Source organism: Trichoderma harzianum (assembly GCF_003025095.1).
Source record: "Trichoderma harzianum CBS 226.95 unplaced genomic scaffold M431scaffold_48, whole genome shotgun sequence".
In the NCBI taxonomy this organism is placed as follows: Eukaryota; Fungi; Ascomycota; class Sordariomycetes; order Hypocreales; family Hypocreaceae; genus Trichoderma; species Trichoderma harzianum.
In genome coordinates, this window is record NW_020209296.1 from 1 (window position 1) to 25,414 (window position 25,414).

Here is a 25,414-nt window from a genome sequence, read left to right on the forward strand (position 1 = left end):
TCGGTGACGGGGGGTACAAGGATTTCCAGAAACTAGTGGAGGAGACAAGCCCATACGGCCCCCCCCCTACAGAAACAGACACGTAAAACAGATTGATACTTCCCCATTTCCTTTGTCACATTGAAACGTAGCGAACGCCCGATCTGAACTCGGCGGCTCCTACCGTCCTAGTGCCCAGATGAGGACTTATGTAACTAGCTTACTTAGTGGACGTTAATAATAAAACAAACAAACAAACAAACCAGCTCGCTGGCCAGCGATACGTCGCAGCTTACAGGCTTGACGCGGCACCCGGACTCGCGCAGTTCCTGAACGAATAGTGCGCCATTGGTGTCCTTGTTTTCCGGCAAATCGAGATTACCAGCACTACGTGAGAGCAGAATCAGGTTCTTGGCACCGTGAGCCACCAGCCAATGAGCGATAGAGCGACCAATACCGCCGATACCACCGACAACAAGGTATGAGGCATCAGGCCGGAGCCGGAGCCGGCCGGTGGCGTGTTTCGGCCGTGGTACCACCGGAGCTTGCTCGTCCGGCCCGGCCGAGAGGACAACTTTACCGGTTTGTGCTCCGGTCTCTACAAACTTGAATGCCTCCTGGATCTCAGGCAGGGGATAGGTTGTTACAGGATAAATTGGCGTCACGGCCTGTTGCTCGACGAGTTTGGCGACCTCAGAAAGCACACGGTGAACATCGGCGGGGCGCCGTTGCACGAGAGTTGGAATATCCAGCGCCGTCAGCGAGATGCCGCGTGAGAAAGCTGCCAGTGCGAGCAGGCCGTTGGCTTCAATATCACGCTTGCCAATCTCAACCAGGTGACCGAGAGGCGCGAGGGCATCGAGGCTGGCTTGCAGTAAGACGCCGGGCAGCGTGTTGAGCACGACATCAACACCACGCCGGCCTGTGGCGGCCAAGACAGCCGAGCCAAATGAGACGTCGCGGCTGCTAAAGATTCGCTGAGCAGAGATTCCGTACTTCTTACTGACGAGCTCGCGCTTCTCAGGTGTTCCGGCGGTGGCGTAGATGTCTGTTACACCGAGATGCTTGGCTAGCATAATAGCGGCCTGTCCTATGGCTCCAGCTGCAGCGTGGATAAGGACGGACTGTCCCGGTGCAAGACGTGCAGCATCAACGAGACCAGCGTACGCGATTGTGAAAGCCAATGGCACGGATGCGGCCTCCTCGAAGCTGGCGATGCTGCTGGGCACCTTGACGATGCCGCCATTCCAGGGGACTGTGATGTTGCTGCGGAGAGAAGCGCTGCCGCTTCCGGGCAGGAGGGCCATGACACGGTCGCCGACATTGAAGCCACCTTTTGTTCGGGCCTCATCACCGACACGGGAGATAATACCAGCGCATTCAAGACCCATGGAGCGGTCTTTCAGTTGACCCGAGGCAGCCATAACATCACGGGAACTCAGACCAAAGGCCCGCGGCGTGATCTCAACAGTCTCAGAGCCAAAACTCTCATCCGTGTCATCATCGCCGTCATCATCCACGAACGCCAAGGTATCCAGGTGTCCCGGGATACCGGCCTCCAGCCGCAATGGCCGGTCCTTTTGAAATAGGGGTTCCAGGGGGACGCCAGCAGCAGCAGCATCGATATCACCCCAAATTGGTGTAAGCGGGCCGGTGACCATATCATTGTACTCTTCGTCCTTGTAGACACGCGGGACCAGCAGCACGCCGTTACGTTGGGCATACTCAAACTCAGCTGGGCCAGTCTCGGTGGCCAAGACGTCCTGTACTTGACCAAAACCCTCCTGGAGAACTTGGACAATGGTAGACACGGTATCCTCGGTGGTATTTTCAGCGCGGGGATCTAGGTCAAGATAGAGGTAGCGTCGACCGACGTACTCGTTGCGGAGAACTCGCAAGAAGCCCTGGGCAAGTGCCTGTTCAGGACGCTCACTCTCGACGGCGCCGCCGGTCGTGATCCAGAGAAGGCCACCGCACTTTGTAACCATAGCTCGAAGGCCCTCAATACGTACGGCGTCGAGGTCGGTTAGCAGGGTGGGCTCGTCGATGTCACCGACGAACACGCAGACCTTGGACTCATAGGCCGCAGGGGTGCTCTCTCCCAGCACGAGGTGAGTCACGGTGGTTTTTGTCAAGTCTTGTATATGCTGTGACAGCAGATCAACTAGGCCAGCTGGCGCAGGCGTCTTATTGCTAGTTACAATAGCAAAGCCTCCGGGGTTGCTGGCACGGCTCAGGTCCGCCTTCTGGTTCTCGACGGTTGGCCGTGTGGATAGGATGGTTGTTGTGGTATCATCAATGGCAAGGTCAGCACCGCTAAACCCAGCTTTCTGAAGCACGCTGTCCCATGATATCGAGAGAGACGAGGCTGGGGTGGGCAGTAGGCCAAGGATGAAGGATAGATCGGCCTGGTTCTGGTCTCGAGTCGTCTCTGCCAACAGCAGCTTGCCTCCGGGCTTCAGCAGGCTACGAATATGGGCCAGGGTTCCAGCCACATTTTCAGCCGAGCTCAAAGATTGATAGCACACGACGATATCGTAGCTTTCGGGTGTAAAGCTCTGCTTGGATGGGTCCCGGTTGACGTCGAGCACGCTGAACTCCAAAAAGTCAGCCCAGTCAGCCAATTCGGACTGGGTATCTTCCAAAACGTCTGCTGAGGGCTCGGTGATATGCCAGCCGCCTACAACAGAAGTTTTAGGAGTGCCAATGGCTTCAAGAAGACTCCGAGTGGCAGCAGCCCCAGTGCCGGCGCCGATTTGCAGAACACGGGCAGCTGGGTTTTTGTGGGCGACCTTACGAACCAGAGTGGACAGGCGTGTAAGTGACGGTGCCAGACGCACAGAATGGGCATAATATCTGTTCAGTAGACCATCCTTTGCCATCGCCACCAATGGGTTACTCTCACCCAGGAGGATGGACTCGATGATGGGGCCAATACGGCTGATGAGCTCACCGTCAACACCCTGTGATGCCACGACGGCAAAGTGCTTTTGGCGCTCTTCCGGACTATCTAGCAGCCATTTCTGGCTGTCAGCTTGGGTGACTAGTTGCGAGAGCCAGGCATAGTACTCGACAAGGTGCGGCTGCTGGTCTTTCAGCTGATTAACGTCGTCAGCAGTGACTGACTTGAGGGTCTCCTCTGCATAATAGACGACGGCACGAGAAAGACTCGAAACAATAGCCGTGGACACACCAGCCTCAACAGCCAGTTCCTCCTTGATCTGGGCTAGTGCTGCCGGCTGCTGCAGAGATAAATCTGCTGCCCACTCGACCTTGCTGCAAACATCTTGCTCCCAGTCGTTGGTCTGAGAGCCATTGGCGCCCTGGCGTGCCATAGCTCCGCTGCCACGGCCAAGGGAGGAGCAGGCAAGGCCCTGGATCTCGAGCACTGTCACGCCAGTCTGGCCATCGACAACGATAACATCGGCACGGCCACCCTGTGGGTCGTCGTGTGAAAGCGATGTGTCGCAGCGCAAGGTGTGGCCATCTTCACGGCTGATGCGACTCGACACCCACATGGATTCGATCGACCGTGGCAGTCTGGGATCCTCGACCTGCGCTCCCACGCCCGGCAGAGCTGAGAAGAATGACACCACCACGGCGTCCAGAGTGATGGGGTGAATTACGCTCTCTTGTGCGGCCGCTACCGGATCTGTGTCTGCCGCCGACTCATACCGAATTGTAACATCTGTTATGGATCGCGGCTCACGGCCGTCTTGGACGATCTTGGTTGTGTTCTGGAACAAGGGACCGTGATACACGCCGCGCGCCCGCAGATGGGCAAACATATCGCGCGGGTCCTTGAAACGTGTGTAAGCCGATAGGGGACGAAGACCTCCCGAGTTTTCTTCCACGTCTCCCTCTTTGGTCAGCTCGACAGTAACCAGGCCCTGGGCATGCAGCGTCCATTGGTTCTCCTGCGTCACCGTCGATACCTCGAAACGCCGCCAGCCCCGCAGGCCGAGTTCCCGCTCCGGCACGGGCCGGACCGTGGTGCGAATCTCCACGCCGTCAGCGTCCGGGATCACAAGGGCTGCCATGAAGTCGACGTCGCGCAAGCGAAAGCCCGAAATATTATCTCCATGGCCATCAGCTCTAGCCAACTGGTTGGCAGCCTCGATGGCCAGACAGACGTAGCCGGATCCTGGCCAGACAATGCTGCCCTGAACCATATGATCGCGGACCCAAGGCACCTCGGAGACACGCACTGAGCGGCGCCAGACGGCCGTATCCGGGTCGGTTCCGGGAACTGGCATGCCCAGCAGATCGTGTGGCGGTTGGCTGCGATTCCGGATGGCATAGTTGACGCGAGCCTCTTGCCAGTGGCGTATTGAGTGATTCCAAGGATAGGTGGGCAGGTCAGTCAGCACACGAGGCAAGTCGTCGTCATAGAGATGCCAGCGGTCGGATGATGATGGCTTTGGGAAGTTGATCTCGCTCATGACAACCGGCAGACCCTCCTTCAGCAGATTGATGGCCGCCGTGCGCATAGTATCGCCAGCATGCTCGTTGCGCACCAGAGCGCCCCAGTAAGGCAGCTCGATGCCGTCAAACTCGACGAGCGACATGATCTCGCGGATAGGCCCTCCAAGCGCCGTATGCGGGCCAACCTCAAGCACCACATCGATATTGCGGCCGCTGGCATCTTCAGTGTCACCAAGCACCATATCTGTGAAGGCGTCAACGAAAAGCACCGGCTGAACCAGACTGCCAACCCAGTGGTCAGGGTCTGCGATCTCCTTGGCGTCGGTGATGCGGCCTCCGGTGACGGCTGAAGAAAAGATAATCTTGAGCTCCCCATCTTCTAATTCTTCTGTCTCTGCTTCCAGCGTCTTTGTGGCCGTCCGTGCCATCTCCTTGCGTAAAAGCTCATGGTAAGCATCTGCCAATGGGTCCATATGATGCGAGTGGTATGCCTGCTCGACTTTAAGCTTGCGTGCAAATACACCTTCGTCTTTACATAGAGCCTCGACGGCCACTACTGCGTCATTGTCACCCGAGACGGTGACACTTTGCGGGCTGTTGACGCAGGCGATCACAACTTTGCCTACATCGGCTACTCTGTCCAGGTATTCCTGAGCCTCGTCCGCGCCGAGACCTACAGCTGCCATGCCTCCTTTCTGCGGCCCAGACACGCGAGCCGATTCCTCGGCCGCCAGAATGGCACGATAGTAGGCCGTTGCCATAGCCTGGCGATGGGTCAACGCGCCAACTGCATAGGCTGCCGAGATCTCACCGGATGAGTGGCTGGTGACGGCTGCGGGCTTGATACCCCAAGACTTCAGGAGGCGAACCAGCGCGATCTGCACCGCCACGCACACGGGGATACTGATAGATGTCGCGTGTACTTTCGTTGTCTTAGGGTCACGCTGTAACTCCTCCAGCAAAGACCATGTGGCTCCCAGATCTTTCAGGTGAGCTTCGGCCTCTTCAATGGACTGTCGATACACTGGGTATTCTTCCAGCAGCTCACGCCCCATGGCGTTCCACTGCGCTCCCTGGCCTGTAAAGACCATGCCAATACGTGGCTGGCTAGTAGGTGTGCGGCCAGGCTTGAATCTCGGCGAGTCAAAGGCCTCGATGACGGCGTCCAGGGGGTGGCCGTCTGTGTCCGCGTCCAGACGAACCTGATGAGCTGCCACCCACGGGAAGAGAGTTCGGCGCTCGGCCAGTGTGTAGCTGAGATTGCTTAGCAGTTCCTCGGCAGCCTCAAAGTCGAGCGATTTGTGTTTCTCCAGGTAGGCCTTCAGGTCCTCCACCATACGCTGGCAGCCACGCTCGTCGCGAGCACTGAGAACTATCACTTTACTGCTAGCTGTTTTATCAGCCCCATTGACATGGCCATTACCGTTCAAGTGGCCCTTGGTGATACCGTTTCCATTGCCGGTCACATGACCGTTGCTGATGCCATGACCATTGCCATTTGTATAGCCATTGCCGTTCAGAGTACCGTTGGCTGAGAGAGGTAGAGCCGGTGTCGAAGTCCATGGTTCGGCGCTCTCCATGATAACATGCGCATTGCTGCCGCCATATCCAAAGTTATTGACTGACAAACGCTTTGGACCACCGATGAGACTCTCAGGCCATGGTTCCATTGCCGTTACCACCTTGAGACGCCACTCGTCTAGCTTGAGCTTCGGGTTGGGTGTTTCGTAGTTGACACTGGGAGGGATCAGCCCCCTCTCCAGACACAAGACTCCCTTGATCACGGCGGCCAGACCCGAAGCCGCTTCAGTGTGGCCCACGTTTGTCTTGACTGAGCCGATGCGAAGGTAATGTGCCTCGTCGCGGCCGCCAGTACCGTCTTCACCAACACCGCAGAAAACGCCGGCCATGGCCCGCGCCTCAATCGGGTCACCAGCTTGCGTTCCGGTGCCGTGGGCCTCAAAATACTGCGTTCCACGCGGGTCAAGGCCGGCTCGCCTGTAGCACTCACGCATGAGAGTCTCCTGGGCGGCTCCCGAGGGCGTCGTGATGGTCTCTGTTTTGCCATCTTGGTTAAGGGCCGTCTCACGGATGACGGCGCGGATGGGATCATTAGCGGCCAGCGCATCTGAAAGTCGTTTGATCAAAATGGTGGCGACTCCTTCACCACGCCCGTAGCCGTTGGCACGCTTGTCGAACGCATACGATTTGCCGTCCGGCGACAGCATGCCAAGCGAGCCAATGGCTTTAAACTGGTCCGGTCCCAGTATCAAGTTGACGCCGGTAACGACGGACATGTCGGCCTCTCGGTTACGCAGGCTCTGGACGGCCTGGTGAAGTGCAACTAATGTGGTTGAGCAGCCCGTTTCGAGGGTCATGCTGGCTCCGCGGAAGTCGAAGAAATGTGAAATGCGGTTCGATGACATCGGATTCCAGGTGCCCACCAACATGAACCGTGGTAATCGGTCCTCGTCACGTACTAGGGCCTCGTGATAATCATGCGTAAACACTCCAGCAAAAACGGACGTCTGGGATCCGGCCACCTGGTCCATCGTGAGGCCAGCTAACTCGTGTTTGTGGTTAACAAAAAGGCTCTACACAGGAAAAGATTCATGGAAGAGATAAATGGCAGTTACTCACCATTCTCCAACGCCTCGAATGTCGATTCAAGCTGCAGTCGAAACTGCGGATCAAGGGCTTGCGCTGTCTCGCCTGAGTAGTTGAAGAACGCAGCATCAAAACTTGTTACGTCTTCTTGGATGAAATGCGCTCCTTTAACATGTGACTGTCTAGTTGTCAGCGCTGACGAGTTCGCTTGCTTGGTGGCTAAGTTGACTTACCGTTGCAATCCTCTCGTTGTTAGGGTGGTAAACTCCCTTGAGGTTGAACCGTTCTTCTGGTATCTCACTCCAACCTGTCCTTCCGGAAGCTAAGAGATCCCACAGCGTCTCTGGGTCGGTGACACCACCGGAAAATTTGCAGCTCATGCCAATGATGGCAATTGGCTCACTGGCCAACTCACCGTAGTCATCCATCTTTGTTTAAAGAAGTAAAATGACTTGTCCTCGAATACTGACAACGCAAAGGCTCGGTTACTCTTGGATAGAGCTAATGGGTATGAACCAAAAATGGCGTTGGGCTAAATGGTGTTTGGACGTTTGATCAGTTGAAGTGTGAAGAGATCGTTATCCAAGGCAACACTGAGTTGAATCAAGTTAAAGAGCTGCAATATCTAGAGCCTCTGAGTACCTGGCGGTCCTAGATTCTTCTTAACTAGTTATTTACTGCTAACAAGACAGATCCACTCTTATCGTACCAATTTCCTAGTAAGGTCTTTCTTTGCTAATGCAGAGGAGTTTGTCTATTCTGATTTGGAGATAGCCGTGCTTCTAGCGATACGGACTTTAACTCGAAATCTACGATAAGCGATGATTCATTCTAGTTACTGCGGGACCAACTTTGCTGGCCTCTGTTGTCGGAAGAGCCTTTGTCCGAAGGGGCCCTATCATCCTTCTTATGTGAGAATTGAAACGGTAGTTAATTGTATCAACAAAGTTATCAAATTGCCGACATTTCCAAGGTTACGCTGAAGCGGACCTTGCTACGGAGTACGGAGTACGGCTCTATGATTAATTGGCTAAGGCGGGACATTTAGCTTATTCGCATACGATTCTCCCACATAAGGCTTCCAAGCTGTACCTGAAGAAAGTAGCATTGTATGAACAACAATGTGCGGCAATCCTACTATGTGCTTATTGAATACTACACAAGATAAACCACCCCTGCTATCAGCTCCTGCGTGGAATGTGGCCACAGCTGATTTAGGACCGTAGTACCCTAGATCAATCACTAATCACATGAAGCCTGACCTTGAATTGATCCTGCAATGCATCCTTGTAAGCTACCAGACTTTAATAAGCTGACAACTTGTATTGCGGTGCGTTATAGTGCTCGCATACTCACTTTGGCTCATCGGACTGTATATGTTCCGAGGGCATTGTGCACCATAAGCTGGATGTAATTCATGTCCGCCGCACAGAATGACAATTGATTGAGTCCATTTGACAGGCTTCGCCGAGAATTCTATTATTTGAGATGTTATCCCGCCTGTACTGTTGACATTTGAATACATAAGAAGTAGATCGCCGACATGTTATCGAGGCCGTTTTTTGGTTCAGACACGCCATCTTGACCTGCATCTTGACCTGCATCCCGACCCACACTCTACGCACTTTCAATTGTCCGCAGTCAGACACCATGCCTGCTACTCCTCTGCCCGTCATCCTTGCTGGTCCACCTTTGAGTGACCGAGAGGCCATCACTGATGCCATCTACCGCACGACGGCCTCCATTGACCACGCCGACGAAGAGCTTTACTGGTCGGCCGTGACCGATGACATATATGCTGAAGTCGCCGGCACAACAGTCAGCAGCGCGCAAGAATTAAAGACCAAAGTTTGGGACAATGTCATCAAAGTCGACACCATCCACTACCTGACCAACATTCGCATTAGCATCGATACGCCAACAACGGCTCGTGTGACATTCACGTCCCTCGCTCAGCACTGCCGCCACGGCAAAGGATTTGAGCCTGGCCCTAACAAGTTTACCACTGGTGCCATCTACAACGCTGACGCCGTCAAAATTGGTGATATTTGGAAGATGAAGACGTGGAAGGCGAACCATGTCTGGGGCGACGGTGACCCGTCCGTCATGGTGGTTTAGAGACAGAAACTGATTGGGCTTTGGATGGAATAGACGATTTCAGCTGTGCACTGCATGCGGAGTGTGGCATCTATTTATCTCATGCGTACAGATAGTTTACAGACGCAAATGATAAGAAAAAATGACAGAAATTTTATTTATTATATCCTCGAGCTTTTTGTGAAATATGTTTTACTTTTCTGCACGCCATTATCCACTTTGTAAATATCTAAGGGAGGCTATTTGTAAAGGTCTACAACAGCGAAGCTATAACTTCCCAACCAATAGCCAACTCAATCTCTATCAAAACTGAGAAGAATTAAGAAATAGATAAATGCATTTCAAGATTAAATTATTGCTGGGTTCTGTCAGAGCACAATATTGAGCATACTGCCACATTCTACAACTGAAAAAAAAATTGTCGGTCAATAAGAAAGTACAGGGTAAACTCACGACAGCTTCGAAAAGATGCACGCAAGATACGAAAAGGTCAGGAAATTTGCCTAGATCCACTTACCACAGTTACCAATAATACCCAAAGTAGCGGTTCGTCCGTCTCAAGTCCTTATTCCAAGTTCTGGTTGTCCAGGGTTTGGCGACAAGGCGGCTACGCTGCGTTCCGGCGGGGTTTTGTTGATGCGACGTTCAATCAGATCTGCAGAATTGATGACAAGTTTTGTCAGCTTGCGGAACAGCGTTACATTCAGTCTTATTGAACACAGCTAGCTCTACATGGATCCTCTCATCCGATTATCCGTTGCACAATAATACTGGGATGACATCCTGTCTGAACACGCAAACTGTTGCTCTGCCATGGATTCAATACCGCGGAGTTATGTCTTGAAGCGTCCAGAATGTGTGATGAGATGATGGTTCAAATCAGATCGGTGGGCTGATATGGTCTGACAGCAATCGGATACTCTCTACTCCGTAACTCTCTGCACATTGATATAATGGGCCATGCCGAGGCTGCAGATCCTACCAATTTCTACATTGCCAAGTCCAGCGTACCTTTTTCGGTTTCGTCTTCTGTTCTCTTCCAATCATGTTGACTCGTCTCTTAGCCTTGGCGGCAGTAGCCCCTGGATTGGTAGCCTATGGGAAGAAAGCCCCCGGGCGTGCTGCTTGTACAATTGAAGAGTTGTTCGAATCATCGGTTTCACCCGCTACCGAAATCGCTTCTTCAACAGACGCTAACTTTTCCTCCGTTGTTGGACCACGGTGGTCGGCTTGGGAGGCTCCGGCTTGGTCTGGCGCAATCAAGCCAGCAACGGAGGCAGATCTTCAGAAGATAGTGAGTTGCATTTGCTCGACGCTATCATTATTTCGGAAGATCTTATAGAAATCATAGGTTCAAATCTCTGTAGAGAACAATATCCCATTCATTGCAACCAATGGCGGCCATGGCCCGAAACAAGGCCAAGGCTCGTTTACTGGTATCAATATAAATCTTGGTAGTTTTAATACTGTCAGCATTGATACTGCCAACAATTTGGTGACCGTTGGAGCTGGCGTCAAACTATGGGACGTTCAGACAGGATTGTACAATGTGGGCAAAGAAATCCGTAAGCATTGTCTGTTTGTTCTGCACATCGCATCCAAATGAAACAATTGTGAGAACAAATCAAAGAAGAAAACCACAATACTAAGTTGGGATTTATCTAGAAACCGGTAATTCGATCTGCCCGGGTGCTATCGGGGTGACCATAGGCGCCGGTATTGGCATGATGACGGGCATGTACGGCCTCATGATCGACACCCTTAAATCCGTCCGTATGATTACTGCAAAGGGCCAGTTAGTGAAAGCTTCGGCCACGGAAAATAGTGATTTATTCTGGGCTATCCGAGGAGCTGGCGTCAACTTTGGCATCGTCACAGAGGCAACCTACGGAATTCACGACCAGACTAACGAAGGCAACGTGACCGCAGTAACCTTTGTGTATGCTGCGGCCTCTAATCGCACACTCTTTGAGACTATGAAGACGTTTGATGGCAACCAGCCGGCCAAGCTGTCGTTCCAAACTGTTATCCAGTTTAACCGGGCTTCCAACGCATCGCAAATAGTTGTACAGCTCTGGTACTTTGGGCCCGTATCAGAGGCGCAGCCATACATTGACACGTTTGCTGCCGCTGGTCCAGTTGTCCAGTCTGTGACATATCTTCCCCAGACCGATCTGTATTATCAGTCCGAGACAGCTGGAGTGTGTGACAGGGGACATATCATCAGTGCTCATAGCTTAGGCTTCAACCAGACAGTTGTCTCAAGCTACGAGGCTCACTTTGCTGATATGACGGCCTTTTACATTACAAATCCTTCTTTCGCGGGGATATCGGTATTTCAATATTATAGCAACAAACAAACTCTCAAGACGCCGGCCTCTGAGACCGTCTTCCCATGGCGCGATATCCAAGTTTGGTGGTAAGTGCTTCTAACTCATTAGCTACTCTCCTGTATCTGTGTGAACTTATGCTAATTTTGCCACTTTCTTTTTCTTTTTCCGCAGGTTAACGCAAAACCAGTACAGTGATGCCTCTCTCGGACCCCAGGTGGACAAATTCATGATAGGGCAACGCACCAATCTGCAAACTACTAGCGGCTTCGATACACCGCACGTCTACTTTAACTATGCCTTTGGAGACGAAGGCGCAGCCGCGTGGTACTCTGCTGCCAATTTGCCAAGACTTCGAAAACTTAAATCTATCTGGGATCCTAACTTTGTGTTTGGAAACGGTGCACCTCTTTACTGAAGAAGTACGATTGCGCTATTATTTGGAGAAACTTGTTGCAATGCTACGATTTAATTCATTTATTAAAAATTAGGTGCTGGCGATTCAGCAATTAAAATATTAGCAGTTATTTTCCGAACTATATAGTTTCCCGTAGCTTCATGTTATACTTCCTTTCCATAGCAGCAGCAACAGATTCAGATCTATATCTTGCTTGATAGACAGAGAGTTGGTGTAAGACGCTAGGTTGTTGTAGTAAATGTAGAGTACTACGTCTGACAGATAAACATATACTTTAAGCTTATTATACTGAAAATAATTGCATAAATAGTACTTATCATGACGGTTCTTATATTTCTCTTTTTTCTATACTACTTTTATTTCGGTGCTGTAGCTTTCATCATCCTATCATAATACACTATAATTGATGTATCCATAGCCGGTTTAGGTATAATAAATGGACGGGATGGCTCTTAGATAGAGAAGCTAAAATGAATGGTGAGTGTGCAATATTGCATCTCTTTAAGCTGACACCGAAAAGAAAAATCCTCCATACTCGTACCATCCTGATTCATCCCATTGCCGTCTTGCTAGTGAACTGACTCGTGTTATTCAGCAAAGGTCTCAAGGCTGGAACGCAATTGGTGCTTAACGGCATCCCTTGTTGTGTGTCATATTTCTTCTGCTCGCCAATTCTTTGACTGAATCCTTATTGCCTATATTGATGACCATGAAGATGGACTTTTGTTGCGCTCCAATCACAGTCTGGACTACTGATTGTCAGCCTCTAGTCGCTCCTCGACATCAAAATGTGCAACCCACGTGGCTCGATAAAATCCGGTTGATCCCGTATCAATAAAGTCAATCAGTTGCCGAAAGCCGATCATGCTGTCATCAGGTGCGTCCAAAATGATGTGGATGCTCCTTAGAGTTAACTCTTGTAATATGCTTCTCAGCGCCTCCAATACTGCCTTTCGTGTATGTGCGTCCTCGAACGACCCGCTTCCTACATCCCTATACCCCATTTCTACACACTTAATAAGTAGCAGCTACTAGTATTGATGCGTAGCAAAAATACGCCACTATGATGCCAGCTCTCTAGTCCTTATAGCCGCATTAGTTGAGTTAGCTCATCCGTGATACTAACATCACTCAGCAACACCGTCGCAAAGACGCTCTTTGCAAAGGTTTACAGACTACATAATCGACCAGCGAAAGCCGCGTTATAACTCATGAATAGGGTTTACCATTTTTTATTCTGGATTTAATAATCTTGTTTAACAACAAGATCTAGAATGCTACCGTTCCCTATATCTTCCACCCCCACCAAAAACTGTCACCGACTTCAAGCTCCAGGTATTCATTCTATGGGTCTACATCAGCCACTATCGTATAACTTCGCTTCCATCACAATCTAGGCCTGCCGATTTCCGAATTTCACCACAAAACCACAAAACGACCATGGGCAATTACAAATTTACGGTGAACAAAGTCCCAAAGCGCCGGAAAGCATTTCCGGCTGACTGGACAATGTGGTACTAGCCCGGTTCTTCGATCCAGCTAGTAAGTGTGGGGTGAAATGCGGAGAGATCGGGACGCCTCTCGGAGGAGAATCCGGGGGAGTCCGGGGAGAGTATCAGTCTGTTCATGAATTTAAGCTGACAGGCATGGGGTAAACGCTCTGAGAGGACGCCTCTCGGAGGAGAATCCGGGGGAGTCCGGGGAGAGTTTTGTTAGCGACTCCATCATGCTAGATTCCAAACTAATAGCATTTACATCGGCTATTGTAGTGAATAGTGTGAATAGTTTGTAGCCGTATAGCTCCCCGAGAAGAAAAGGAGAGGCCTCTGTGAAGCAAACATCGTGACTATAAAAGAATCACTGTGTAATCAATGGGTTGCATGACATTCTACAAGTGAAACTTCAAGACCAGTGATAGGATGCTTCGATAAAGCAACTGTAACAAGATAAGATGTATTGCCATCAGTCAATAAGCTTGTGCTCTTTGGCCCTCTTTTTCTTGGGCAGCTTGTCTCCTGCCAGTGCTTCAGCTATCTCTCATCACAACGCACCCTCAGCTCATACGGTCAACGGGACTTATACTGGCCTCAATCTCGAAACTTTCAATCAGGAGGCCTTTTATGGCATCCCCTTTGCGACACCTCCGCTTGGAGACCTGAGACTCCGTTATCCTTTGCCGTACAATCAGTCATGGAAAGGCTCTCGTAATGCCACTGTGCGGTCTGATTCGTGCCCTGGGTTCGACAAGCCCTTCGCCCAAGGCTTCGCTGACGGCTTAACCATGGGCGAGGATTGTCTAACTCTTGACATTGTGAGACCAGCCAATGTTAAACCTGGAGACAACCTCCCCGTTTTCTTCTGGATATATGGCGGTGGCTTCAAAGCCGGGGGATCTGCGGACCCGCGCTACAACACGTCCTTCATGGTGCGCAACTCAATGGATATGAAGAAGCCTATCATCGCCGTCGTTCCCAACTACCGCACATCAGCGTTTGGCTTGTTGGCCTCCAAAGAGGTCGCAGCGGCGGGGGTGGGTAATATTGCTCTCTTTGACCAGCGGCTGGCGATGGAATGGGTGTCCGAGAATATTCGCGCGTTCGGTGGTGACCCCAGCAAAGTCACAATTGCTGACGAGAGCGCAGGAGGCTCCTCAGCTGGATACCAGTTGGTGGCATTTAAGGGGAAGAACAACGGCCTATTCAGAAGTGCCATTCTGGAGAGTTCGAGCTTGCTCGGTGCTTCGAGTAAGTGTTGTCTTTGATGGCTGAAGCAAATACGGCTGGCATTTATGTTTTGCTAACTGCTCATAATAGTGAACACTGTTGAGACGTTGAATGTCACTTACCAAGGATGGTATGATAACATCACCACAACGGTTGGCTGTAACACTGCTGCAGACTCCTTGGCATGTCTCCGCACCGTTCCTTACGCGAAGCTCTTCAGTGCTGTGAATGGCTTCCAGTTCAAACCCTATATAGACGGCAAATTCATATCTCAGCCTCCATCCGCCTCGATAGCAAAGGGCGAGATTGCCGACGTCGCCCTCATCATGGGGTCTAACACAGACGAAGGCACAGCTGAATTTTTTACGCCCCGTGGAACCCTAAACAACGACAGCGACATTTCGTCTCTTGTCGCACATCTGGGTGGTGGTCTCAATGACACGGTTGTCGCCAACATCCTCCGTCTCTATCCTGATGACCCCATCCAGGGCTGCCCCTTTGGCACTGGACCCGAGAGATTCGCAGACCAAGGCTTCCAGTTCAAGCGTGGCGCTGCCATTTCTGGTGATGTAAATATCCACGCTGGTCGCCGTGCCTATGCCGTCGATCATAGCCAGCGCTCCAAGCACCCGATCTATACGTACCGCTTCGACCAGGCGCCGTGGGACATGCAAGAAGTCGATGTTACAACTACTGCACCAGTATATGTCACGCATTACACTGAGATTGTCCACGTTTTTGATAATCCTGATAAGAATGTCAACTGGATTGGGCCGTATCCAATTATCTCAGAGCTAGCCAGCTTCGTGTCTCGATCTTGGGTATCATTCATCCATGACCAGAACCCAAACAACCACGGTCTTCAGGGAAAGCCAGTATGGCCAAAATACGACACTTCTAATCCGCAGAATATTGTTTTCAGAGCTGGTGCCAGCTGGGTGGAGAAAGACGATTACCGGAAACCACAGCTGGCGTACTGGAGCAAACTCTGGTCAGAGCTGATGACATAGTCGTATACTCTAGTAGGCACTAGCAAGGTTTTCTGATTTCATCTCAACCAAATAGCTCTAGATTTGTCAAGGAGAATAAAGAGAGCTATTCATAGCCACGAGCAATCATGTTTCTATGTTAGCTACTATTTTCTCACCAAACATTGCTTTCTGATGTGCTATATCAAATCCGTTTTAATTGGATAATGTTTTGTATTACGTAGTTATGGACCATATCACTATCAAAAGAGGTAGTAGTATATGGAATAGCGGTCATAGAGCGATGCCAACAGGATGTATTCTTTGTAAGCGGCATCATCCATAATAGCAATCTTAGTGGTAATGATGTCAATATTGTAAGAATCCGATTAAGTTGCCGTCTATGCGGAGTAGTTGGCGTTTGAGCGTTTATCAGCGTCTTCTAAAATATCACTAGGTGCTACAAACCGAGGACCCCGGTCAGTACGGTAGAGATATCCGGTCGGATTATTTTAATGGCTTTCTTTTGAACATATTGATTGATAGATATATTTATATGTACATTTCGATACGCATTGTGTCTTATAAGTCACAATCAGTTAAGCATCTGTTTGCAGAGAGATAACCCTCTTTCAGGTCTGTAGTTCTGGCCAGATAGTCCCCCAAAACGCCAGCTGTGGTTTCCGGTAATCGTCGTCCTCAATGAAACTCCCTCCTTCACGGAATACTATGTTTTGAGGCTGCTTCGGATCATACTCTGGCCATTTTGGGAGATTCGGATCTTGGAGTCCGTGGTTATTAGGATTGAGATCATGAACAAATGAAGCCCAAGATCGCGACATGAAGGACTGCAGCCTCGCATAGCTTCGGTAGGGCCCAATGAAGTTACTGTTGTTATTGGGGTTGTCAAACACATACACAATCTGTGATTGATGATTAGCGATGAGATGCAGAAATCGTACAATTGGCAAGTACCTCAGAGAAGTGTGTCACATAGACCGGAGGGACAATCATAATGGATGGCTCCCTCATATCCCAAGGTGCTTGGTCAAACCTATATGTGTATATGGGTTTATGGCTTCGAGTGCTGTGTGAGTTTGCGTAGAATCTTCGCCCAGCATGCATAAAATAGTCGCCAGCAATAGCAGCGCCTCGCTTGTACTGGAATCCCTGGTCTGCGAACCGTTCAGGCCCTGTTCCAAATGGGCAACCCCAGGTAGGGTCATCTGGATATAGCTTCATCACTGTCTCTACGGTTTCATTGTCAAGTCCACTTCCAAGAGCCTGAACGTATTTGAATACATCCTCATCGGTATTCAAAGGATTTGCACGAGGCCCTAAGAAAATAGCAGTTCCTTCATCAGTATTGGTACCCATGATGATGGAAACATCGGCGATTTCTCCTTTTTGGATAGACTGTGACGGTAATTGTGAGATGAACTCGCCATCCATGATTGGAGTCTGGCGGAACCCAATACACGCGTTATATAAAGCGTCATATGGAACAGTTCGTAGGCAAGCTAGGCTGTCGTTCGAGGTACTGCAGCCCACAGTTTCTGTAATGTTGTCGTACATGCCTTGATAGCTTCGCTTCAATTGTTCGGGGGTATTAACTATAGGATTAGTTGGACCTTCTTTGGTCTATCTAAAGAAGTTTCATGCTTACTTGGAGCTCCTAGCAAACTTGCACTCTCCATAATGGCTCCACGGAAAAGCCCGTCATTATTGCCCTTGAAGCCAATTAGGTGATAGCCTGTGCTTGAACCACCTGCACTTTCTCCCGCGATTGTAACCTACCACAAGTCAATAAATGTTCACCTGTTGTAGAGAGTATTTACCTTTTCAGGATCACCACCAAAGCCCTTGATGTTTTCTTGGATCCATTTAAGGCCCCGTCTCTGATCAAAGAGCCCAATATTGCCAACATTTGCATCCAAAACTTCTTGAGATGCCAAAAAGCCAAAACACATTGTTCGATAGTTAATGATAGCACCCATGATGGGCTTATTCATCTCCACCGAGTTTTGGACGATATATGACATATTGTACTTGGGATCAGCAGACCCTCCAGCAATAAAACCTGTATGGAATCAGTTTCGCTATATGGTTAAAGGTCGGCAACATAATAATTCTACCTCCACCATAGAACCAGACAAAGACGGGTAATTTGTCGAGAGGGTTGACGTTGGCTGGTCGGACGATATCAATGGTCAAGCAGTCTTCTCCTAAAGTGAGTCCGTCGATAAGACTACCACCAACAAGAGTGAGTGGAAATCCGTTATACCCTGGACACGAATCAGATCGGACTGTTGCATTCCGTAAGCCAGACCAAGATTGGTTGTATGGCAGAGACTTTCGGAGACGAAGGTCCCCGACAGGTGCTTGAGCATATGGAATGCCGTAAAATGCTTCTTGTTTAAAAGATGGAATGCTTAATCCTGAGTATGTTCCATTGATGGTATGAACTATAGGTGAGGACACAGCAAAGACGGTGAGAGCATGCCCTATGAGGCCGACGAGGGAGAAGGCCTTGAACAACATAGTGTCAATTGCTACCAGAAACGGGCTATCATTACGTGGCAAAGCCTAATATTCAAGAGTCTATAGAGTCTACCGAGACATTTTATACTAGCGCTTTGACTTACACGATCTTTTCTGAAGTCATCGTACCAACAGTGCTCAGTGTGGTGATCTCCGCAGCGGAACAGCTTTCCCACGATGGTCTATTTCCCCGCATCTCCCCGTAGCCTCAACTGCCGATGTTCCGGTAAGCTGGGCTACTAATTATTCATGGGGAGAACTATTTTAACTAAAGAATAGAACCGGTGTCTAGTCAAATTACAATTCGCCTATTTTACGAATTGGGCTTGTGTGAGTCCTGTGAGTGTCCTGGATGATTCGGGTGTCCCGCTTATGCGACCCCTTCAGCCAACGCTCATGTTAGCTAAGAGGACCGCATAGTGGAAATAATCCATCAAATCATCTCATTCAGCCTAGAAGTTATTATTTCCGTGGAAATAAAATTGGCAAATATGACTAGTGGTTATCCAGTAACATTACTTCGTCTGATTTGGGCTTATCGCCGACAGTGTTTGGTAAAGGCAGTCGTAGCATCACCAGTGTATCAAAAACTTGCCCAACAGACTTGACACTCTCTTAGACGGGTTGCATCCTGGCTTCCAAATTTGTAATAGTATGTAATTTACTATATCTGCCGCCCACAAACCATGATTGATTCCAATTTAGCCTAGTCGACGAGCCTTGGTAATTCTTCTTACAAGCCTGTATAATACACATATCCCGTGATAAAGCATTCGGCGTAACTCCCTGGGCGACCATGAATATAGAGGAGAAAGAAACCTAGCTTCATATGTTTCTTAACTAGTTGGGGTTCTCTTTGCACTCGTGCCATACACAAAGTGAAAATACTGGCTGCCGAAGTAAATGGGAGATTCTAAATGCTATAAACACCTTCTAAGTATATTAACACTTGCTCCCCTTGCCATAGCCAAGTCAATCATTGTTCAGTTTTAGAATGCTGTCCACGTTCTCCACCACAGTCTGTTCCAGCGGCTTCCATCCATCCTGATTAGCCCATTTCTTCAAAAGAGCTGAAAAAGTGAGAACGGTTTGGTTATCCATGTCATCCACGAATCTGTGCTCTGGATAGTGCTTGCGCATGATCTCTAGAACATCATTACCGTTGCACTTGTGACCCCAAGCTTGAAGGCGGGCATTGTTAACCTCAGGCTCCAAGGCGGCAGCAACATGCAGCACGGCTACGTCTTTAACATCCACCCCATAATCTATATAGACGTACAGTCGTTAGCTGAGATCAAGCTCGTTTAGCAATTGAGGTTAAGAGCGAACTTACTAGCGCCATGGGGACCCCAAAATGATGTGTCTCCGTCGTAAAGATTCCTGATCCAGGCTCCAGTACCCTCATTATGGACCTTGTTGAGTGCTTCTCCCATTATAGCAGATGGAGGTACTGAATTGATAGTAAAGTGTGGCTTTCTTTCTTCTGCAAACTGTCATACTGCTTTCTCAGCAGCTGCCTTACTCGCCATGTATGTAAGCATACCGCGAGAAGGCTCATAAGGGTGGTGCCCAGGGGGCTTGAGTAGCAAAATCATTGTATGTATCCCATGTAACTTGGGTGTCATTACCAGGTCTAGGCATCGTAACGGCTCCAATATAGCTCGTATAAACAAACGCCTTGACCGATTGCTCTCGAGTTGCGGCCTCAAGAATCGAAGTAGCGCCGGCCACTGTTTTGGGGATTACCGTGTTTGGATCTGGGTCAAAGGTGACGATGCTGGCCACATGAACGATGGCAGAAACCCCCTTGATCGCCTCGTCAAAAGCGTGGTCGTCCGCGAGATCAGCTACTTCAGATAGCTCGAAATCACCACGGGCGGCAAAGTCTTTCAGGACGTCCTTTATGAGCCATAATGCCCTATCTAAGTCTCGGGATGTCCCTCGAACCTTGAATCCGCGGTCGAGGAAGGCTTTGGCAATGTGGGATGCAACGAAGCCCGTCACACCAGTGACTAAGACCCAGGAGCCCTGGGGAAAGTTGGTTATCGGATCTGCCATGATTACAAGGAGTAAGGTGTTTGGTGATCTCTGATGTGTTTTGGTGATCTCTGATGTATTTTATTGTTCCCACGAGGAAGGCAACACATATATTTATAGCCATAAAACTAGTTGAACATGCCAAAGTCATCGACTGGTCTTTACTATCCACCAACATCCTCTTCTGGTGGGGACAGGCAGTAATGCCGAGACGTGCAGTTTCCTCTTCGAATAGCTTTGCCAATGTTTCCATAGAGGCTAATACATGCAATCTTCATAGCGCGTATATTTATCCCCGAGGCCGTCATTTGCAACAACAAGGCGGTCATTTGTTTCCGACAATTGCGCTTCACCCCGCCCCCGATGGCGCTCCGCCCGACCGTTTATCAATGTGCCGTCTCGGCTCTTGGTCTATTAACAATCGGGATTTCTTACGGGAATTTGGTAATTGGATATTTATAATCACTCTTTCTCTCGCTTTCTCCATTCTAGTCGATTCTATCAGGAGCAGAAGATGAAATGCAGCAAGCAATCTCGAGAATGTTCTCTGTGCTCGGTATGTCGCCAATTTTCAGTCTCTGGCCAAATGCGAAGTATCTCGGGAACGCGGCCTCTCTAAAAGCTGTCGCTTCAGAATATTTTTTTGCAAATTACTGATTGAATCCTCTTATTTACGATTGTAGATACGAGACGGCTTATGACGCCGACATCATGTCGCGAGACTGTCATAGTGAATTGGGTTGACTATACCTACGATAGCAACGAGAGTATATACCTTGTGCATTAAACATTTTTAGGAGCAGAGATTTCAAGAATTAAATATCATAAATACATAAATGGTTCCTTTAACATCTTAAAGGTCGAAAAGAAACTTGGCTCAGTGACCTATACTTCAGTATAGAAAATATCTATATGGAGAACGCAATAGACTTAAAAGCGAATAGACACTTTCCAGCCAATGCGCCTGATTCTAGCCGCCAGCACAAATGCTGTTCCCGCTATACAAAATACCCCAGAGAAGACCTTGAGACCAACCCAGCCACCTGCTCCGTCTAGTATTGCGCCGTTAATTGGATTTGTTGTCAAGCCACCAATTGCAATGGAAAATTGAACAATGCCTGAGCGGAACCCAAGTTCCCGCAATGGCGCGATCTGTGCGACCATGGGTGTAATGAGTGACACATAAGCGCCGGAGAAAAACCCGAATAGGACGGCGAATGCAATGAGCGCCGGGTCGCTCGAGTCGGGCAGCCAAAGGGCCAACACCCAGATACCGGATAGGAAGCAAACGACAATGAAGACGTTGAAGCGGCCGATTTTGTCGCCTACAATTCCGGCGGAAAGACGTCCAAATAATGATCCGGCATTAAGTATAGGCAGCAGATATTGGACCAGATCGGCATTCATGCCAGCGTTGAGAGCCTGAACGGGCAGATAAGTAATAATAGCGAAGAAGCCATAGCTGAAGCAGAAGAAGCCTGCAATGAGTAAAAGAAAGTCAACCTCAGTTAAAGGCTTGAGGAGCTCAGCCCTCGTGATCTTGTGTGGATGTGGCGGAACGTGAGCACGCACGGTCAGATTCGCCAATATCAAGAGGAAAAGCATCAGGAATGCAGAGATACGCATAGCCCATCCGAAGCCAAGTTCACGAATCAGGTGTGATATCATTATAGGGAAGATGATACCGCCAATACTTGAGCCAGTAAAGAGGATGCCAATGGCCGCGCCACGCCTGTGATTAAACCAGCCGAGTGTAGCAGTGACGGCTGAATCCAGTGAGTATTAGTATTAGAATTTGAACAATCGCTATCCATGCAGAGTTGTTTATACCTGGCTGGAAGATGCCCGAAATGCCGATGGCAGAGCAGACTCCTTGGGCAAGAAGTATCTGATAGTACTCAGTACCAAGACTCGCCATCATTACACCGAAAATATGCATGATGCTACCTATCAGGAGCAGCCATCGTGGGCCGAAATGGTCGTATAGAGTGCCGATAAAAGGTCCCTGGATGGAATTAGCTTCTTGAGTGCCCAATCGTGGAGGTATTAGAGCTCACCAAGCCCATGACGATGGCGATGAGAAGCGACGGAATCCATGAGATGGTGCTGGGAGAATAGTGACTGAGCAAATCGGTCTGGTAGTACTCTTGGAAGACCCCAATACCTTTCTATCGTCAGCAAAAATGGCTCCATAAGAAACGAGGCATATTCTTACTATTTAGCCATCCAAAACTACAGAACGAAACACACCAAGCACCAAGCACAACAAGCCAAGCGGCAGTTCCTCCACCTGGGGCGTCGCCCTCGTGCGGCTGTGGCTGTTTAGTCTCTACAGTCTCCTGATCTTGTAAGATAGAGGGGACGCCAGATTTGCTGTCGGGGTTGCTGATTTGATCTGTGTCGGTCAGAATGTTGCCTATGGCCGGAGATCTCTCGACTACAGTAGGTTGGCCTTGATCCGACATTTTCTCAGTAGACTCTTGTGCTTGTATACGCAATTATCGACAATAAATATTGACAAGTATGGTCCTCTAGGATAGGTGAATGGAGTATATATTGAACGAAAATAAATAGGATGCCACGTTATAATAAGTACTTATACGCCGTAGAAAGGTGGCCATGTAGCTTTGGTTCACGTCAGGAGTTAAACCCCAACTCATCCGAAATACCGATGACCAAAAGATCTGGTAACCAGAATCCCCGGCATCTTTGATGAAACTGTTATCTCCGGACAAATTACTTGAACTGATGAGTATTGGTTGTAATCTGTTTACCTAGTCTCTGTTGAGCGCTGGTTTAAGACATCTACCGCGGCCATGACTAGACTCCACTCTGAATGGACGGCAATTTAAGCGGGAGCGGGAGTAAAACTCGGGCTCGGGTATAGAGGCCCGCGTCCGGCACTTGGGCTTACTAATGGATTCATACTCCGTACTTTCGGCACGGCAGTAAAAGCATAGCTCGGCCCATTCTGGCAACTGAACAACCTCATGCATTTCCATCTATGTAAAATAAGTGGTTAGAGCCCTGGGTGGTTGTTCTACCATCTAGTACCATCGCCATCCTCGCCATGCGTATGTGTGTCCAGCGTGGTGGTGATATCTGTGAGGACATCAATTGACCTCCTCCTCTAGCGCCTGCACTTGTAGCTACCTGGCAAGCGATAGTCAGAAGAAGCGAGACTGCAAAATGAATAAGTGCATACATTCAGCGATATAAGCACCCAATCAGCTTCAGGTCATCAAGTGGTGCTTTTATAGTCGTTCCCCTACCAGCTAGCACCTCAAGTTCGAGTCACTATTTAGTATCCCGTATCAGATAGAAATACTAGATACTAGGCAAATACATTTACAGTAGAAAGTATTTAAAATATATAACTATAGTAGCGGCTACTAGATAAATATAAATATAGTAGTAGCTACTAGATCAATATAAATATAGTAGTAGCTATTGAAGGCGGTAGATGGGCCAACCAGACGCCCTGAAGAACTCTAGCGCTGACAGCTTGGCGTCCTGGACCAGACGGTTGATATAGTTGCCCTCGATATCTTTATCATCAATCGTCATAACCGTCGGAGGGAGCTGCTTGTCGTCTTGTCGTCGCCGCCCAAGAGGCAAGGGAGCATTGTGCTGCCCCAGACACGGTATAAGTCAGGGCGGCTAATGCTGCCCGCCTCATCCACCGCGATGCCTCTGGCCCTCGTCATCTTCCAAATGCTATAGGGCTCCTGCATGGACATTGCTGGCGCTGCACAGAGGATATCTGCACTCCAAAGAAGATGCCCAAACATTCCCTCAATGGCCTTCTCTTGGACCATTTGGCCGCTTCCATACTCTTACTAGCTGATTTTTCCTGTGGCGACGGCGCTGAGACGCTCGCAATCTCTGCGCATGTCCATTTGCTGTTGCATTTCGTGAATGGCCTTGGGGTCATCCTCGTGGATCCCACGGACAGCGGGGGAGTGAAGGACCATCAGCAGCCAGAAAGAAGGGGTTAGATTGAGCGTCCACTTAGAGTCGATGCTCCAATCCTGGTTGGGCGCAGCCTTATCGAAGCGGCGGCGGCAGTGGTTGAAACAAGTTCTTCATTGCGGCATAAGAGGTAGAAGCGACAATGAACGAAAAGCTTTCTTGCTGGAGGATGTTCAACAAAGTAAAGCGGTCCTCGATGGTCCCGTTGCCGTTGATGAATGCGTCGCATTGATGTCCTTTATTGGCAAAGGGCATCTCATATTCCTTGACGACCACCTCTGAGATATCTTGAGGATAGACATCGATCCGGCACATGGTCTTTGTCGAATCTGGGAGCCTTTTCAGCATGGCCGCCTCCAATTCGTCGTGAGTGACGACAGAGTTGGTCGGCAGCTGGACATCAATCGAGTAGGTTTCAGTGGGAATGATGCGTGCTCGTCCAGTCTTGTGGTCAAATGTGAACGTACAAGGTTAGTCACCGTTGACCACTATCAATTGATCACTGTCGACATTTGGGTAGAGAAAGCTTACGTGCATGGCATATGCCAAATCCATCGTCCTCAACCTTGGGCCCAAAGGGAATTTCGATAGAGAAACCCATCTAGGATGACTTGTCCTTTTCCCTGTGGCACTGGATGGTGGTGGCAACGTCGGTCTTGAGACCCAAACCTTTGCCTCCGGAAAACACATCGTCGATCAAAATCACGCAAGGTTTCCAGTAGTGTGGTTTGGGGGTGGTACCCGATTCGGTAGTCTTTGATTGAGACATGGCGAGGTGGTTCGTCGAAAGTGTCGAGAGGGTTGATATGGAGCCTTTTTAAAATGAATTTTCCTCTGGAGAGCGAAAACAACAGATTACCAGCAACAGAGAGACGGCGGCGGCAGCGAGAACGAACATGAACTCTCCTCCGAAGAGCGAGAGCTATGAACAAGGGGGGCGACGGCGAACGACGAGATCTGTAAACTGAGAAGAACCCTTTTCCGAAGAACAAGGGCCCGACCAGAACGGCGCTGGGGACACAAAGACTTGCCGTTGTTACGGTTGACAACGAAGAAACAAACGGGGCAGGCAGCTCTGATCTATCAAATGGATAGATTAAAACGACGAAGACGGTGATGATGATGACTGAAGACGAAAGAAAAAAAGAAGAGGAAAAGAGGAAAAGGAAAAGGGCAGCAATCTGATATCACGGCGTTTCACATCGTCTCCACCTTTGTGCATATGCTTCTCACTTTTTGTTTACTTTCTGATTTAACGGCCGGCTTGCACTCTTGGCGGGTTTTAATATATACAAAGACCTACTTAGGTATATAAAC

The 25,414-nt window shown here is 49.5% G+C and overlaps 9 protein-coding genes across 9 annotated transcripts; 3 read left to right on the forward strand and 6 right to left on the reverse strand.

Moving 5' to 3' along the window:
• Positions 1 to 203: 203 nt before the first annotated feature.
• M431DRAFT_102198 (hypothetical protein) lies at positions 204 to 7,439 on the reverse strand (the record flags this gene model as incomplete). The annotated part of the gene is made up of 4 exons (XM_024911405.1): positions 204 to 5,794; positions 5,894 to 6,967; positions 7,045 to 7,189; positions 7,245 to 7,439. 4 exons carry the CDS (start codon positions 7,437 to 7,439, stop codon positions 204 to 206), a joined length of 7,005 nt encoding a protein of 2,334 aa, XP_024767134.1.
• Positions 7,440 to 8,661: 1,222 nt separating this feature from the next.
• Positions 8,662 to 9,129, forward strand: M431DRAFT_502003 (hypothetical protein; the record flags this gene model as incomplete). Its single annotated transcript, XM_024918082.1, has 1 exon — positions 8,662 to 9,129. One exon carries the CDS (start codon positions 8,662 to 8,664, stop codon positions 9,127 to 9,129), a length of 468 nt encoding a protein of 155 aa, XP_024767135.1.
• Positions 9,130 to 10,153: 1,024 nt separating this feature from the next.
• On the forward strand, positions 10,154 to 11,856 carry M431DRAFT_526112 (hypothetical protein; the record flags this gene model as incomplete). Its single annotated transcript, XM_024920667.1, has 4 exons — positions 10,154 to 10,402; positions 10,460 to 10,673; positions 10,774 to 11,527; positions 11,613 to 11,856. 4 exons carry the CDS (start codon positions 10,154 to 10,156, stop codon positions 11,854 to 11,856), a joined length of 1,461 nt encoding a protein of 486 aa, XP_024767136.1.
• Positions 11,857 to 13,807: 1,951 nt separating this feature from the next.
• M431DRAFT_102189 (hypothetical protein) lies at positions 13,808 to 15,589 on the forward strand (the record flags this gene model as incomplete). The annotated part of the gene is made up of 2 exons (XM_024911403.1): positions 13,808 to 14,600; positions 14,670 to 15,589. 2 exons carry the CDS (start codon positions 13,808 to 13,810, stop codon positions 15,587 to 15,589), a joined length of 1,713 nt encoding a protein of 570 aa, XP_024767137.1.
• Positions 15,590 to 16,179: 590 nt separating this feature from the next.
• M431DRAFT_102208 (hypothetical protein) lies at positions 16,180 to 18,088 on the reverse strand (the record flags this gene model as incomplete). Its single annotated transcript, XM_024911407.1, has 5 exons — positions 16,180 to 16,470; positions 16,523 to 17,160; positions 17,214 to 17,340; positions 17,386 to 17,627; positions 17,683 to 18,088. 5 exons carry the CDS (start codon positions 18,086 to 18,088, stop codon positions 16,180 to 16,182), a joined length of 1,704 nt encoding a protein of 567 aa, XP_024767138.1.
• Positions 18,089 to 19,060: 972 nt separating this feature from the next.
• On the reverse strand, positions 19,061 to 20,146 carry M431DRAFT_502007 (hypothetical protein; the record flags this gene model as incomplete). Its single annotated transcript, XM_024918083.1, has 3 exons — positions 19,061 to 19,353; positions 19,422 to 19,578; positions 19,703 to 20,146. 3 exons carry the CDS (start codon positions 20,144 to 20,146, stop codon positions 19,061 to 19,063), a joined length of 894 nt encoding a protein of 297 aa, XP_024767139.1.
• Positions 20,147 to 21,055: 909 nt separating this feature from the next.
• M431DRAFT_129965 (hypothetical protein) lies at positions 21,056 to 22,590 on the reverse strand (the record flags this gene model as incomplete). The annotated part of the gene is made up of 4 exons (XM_024912433.1): positions 21,056 to 21,891; positions 21,956 to 22,130; positions 22,183 to 22,289; positions 22,341 to 22,590. 4 exons carry the CDS (start codon positions 22,588 to 22,590, stop codon positions 21,056 to 21,058), a joined length of 1,368 nt encoding a protein of 455 aa, XP_024767140.1.
• A 1,014-nt stretch (positions 22,591 to 23,604) lies between these two features.
• M431DRAFT_396975 (hypothetical protein) lies at positions 23,605 to 24,057 on the reverse strand. Its single transcript, XM_024914840.1, has one exon. It carries the CDS (start codon positions 23,941 to 23,943, stop codon positions 23,689 to 23,691), a length of 255 nt encoding a protein of 84 aa, XP_024767141.1. The 5' UTR covers positions 23,944 to 24,057; the 3' UTR covers positions 23,605 to 23,688.
• A 115-nt stretch (positions 24,058 to 24,172) lies between these two features.
• Positions 24,173 to 24,652, reverse strand: M431DRAFT_11725 (hypothetical protein; the record flags this gene model as incomplete). The annotated part of the gene is made up of 2 exons (XM_024911993.1): positions 24,173 to 24,541; positions 24,629 to 24,652. 2 exons carry the CDS (start codon positions 24,650 to 24,652, stop codon positions 24,173 to 24,175), a joined length of 393 nt encoding a protein of 130 aa, XP_024767142.1.
• Between the last annotated feature and the right edge of the window lie 762 nt (positions 24,653 to 25,414).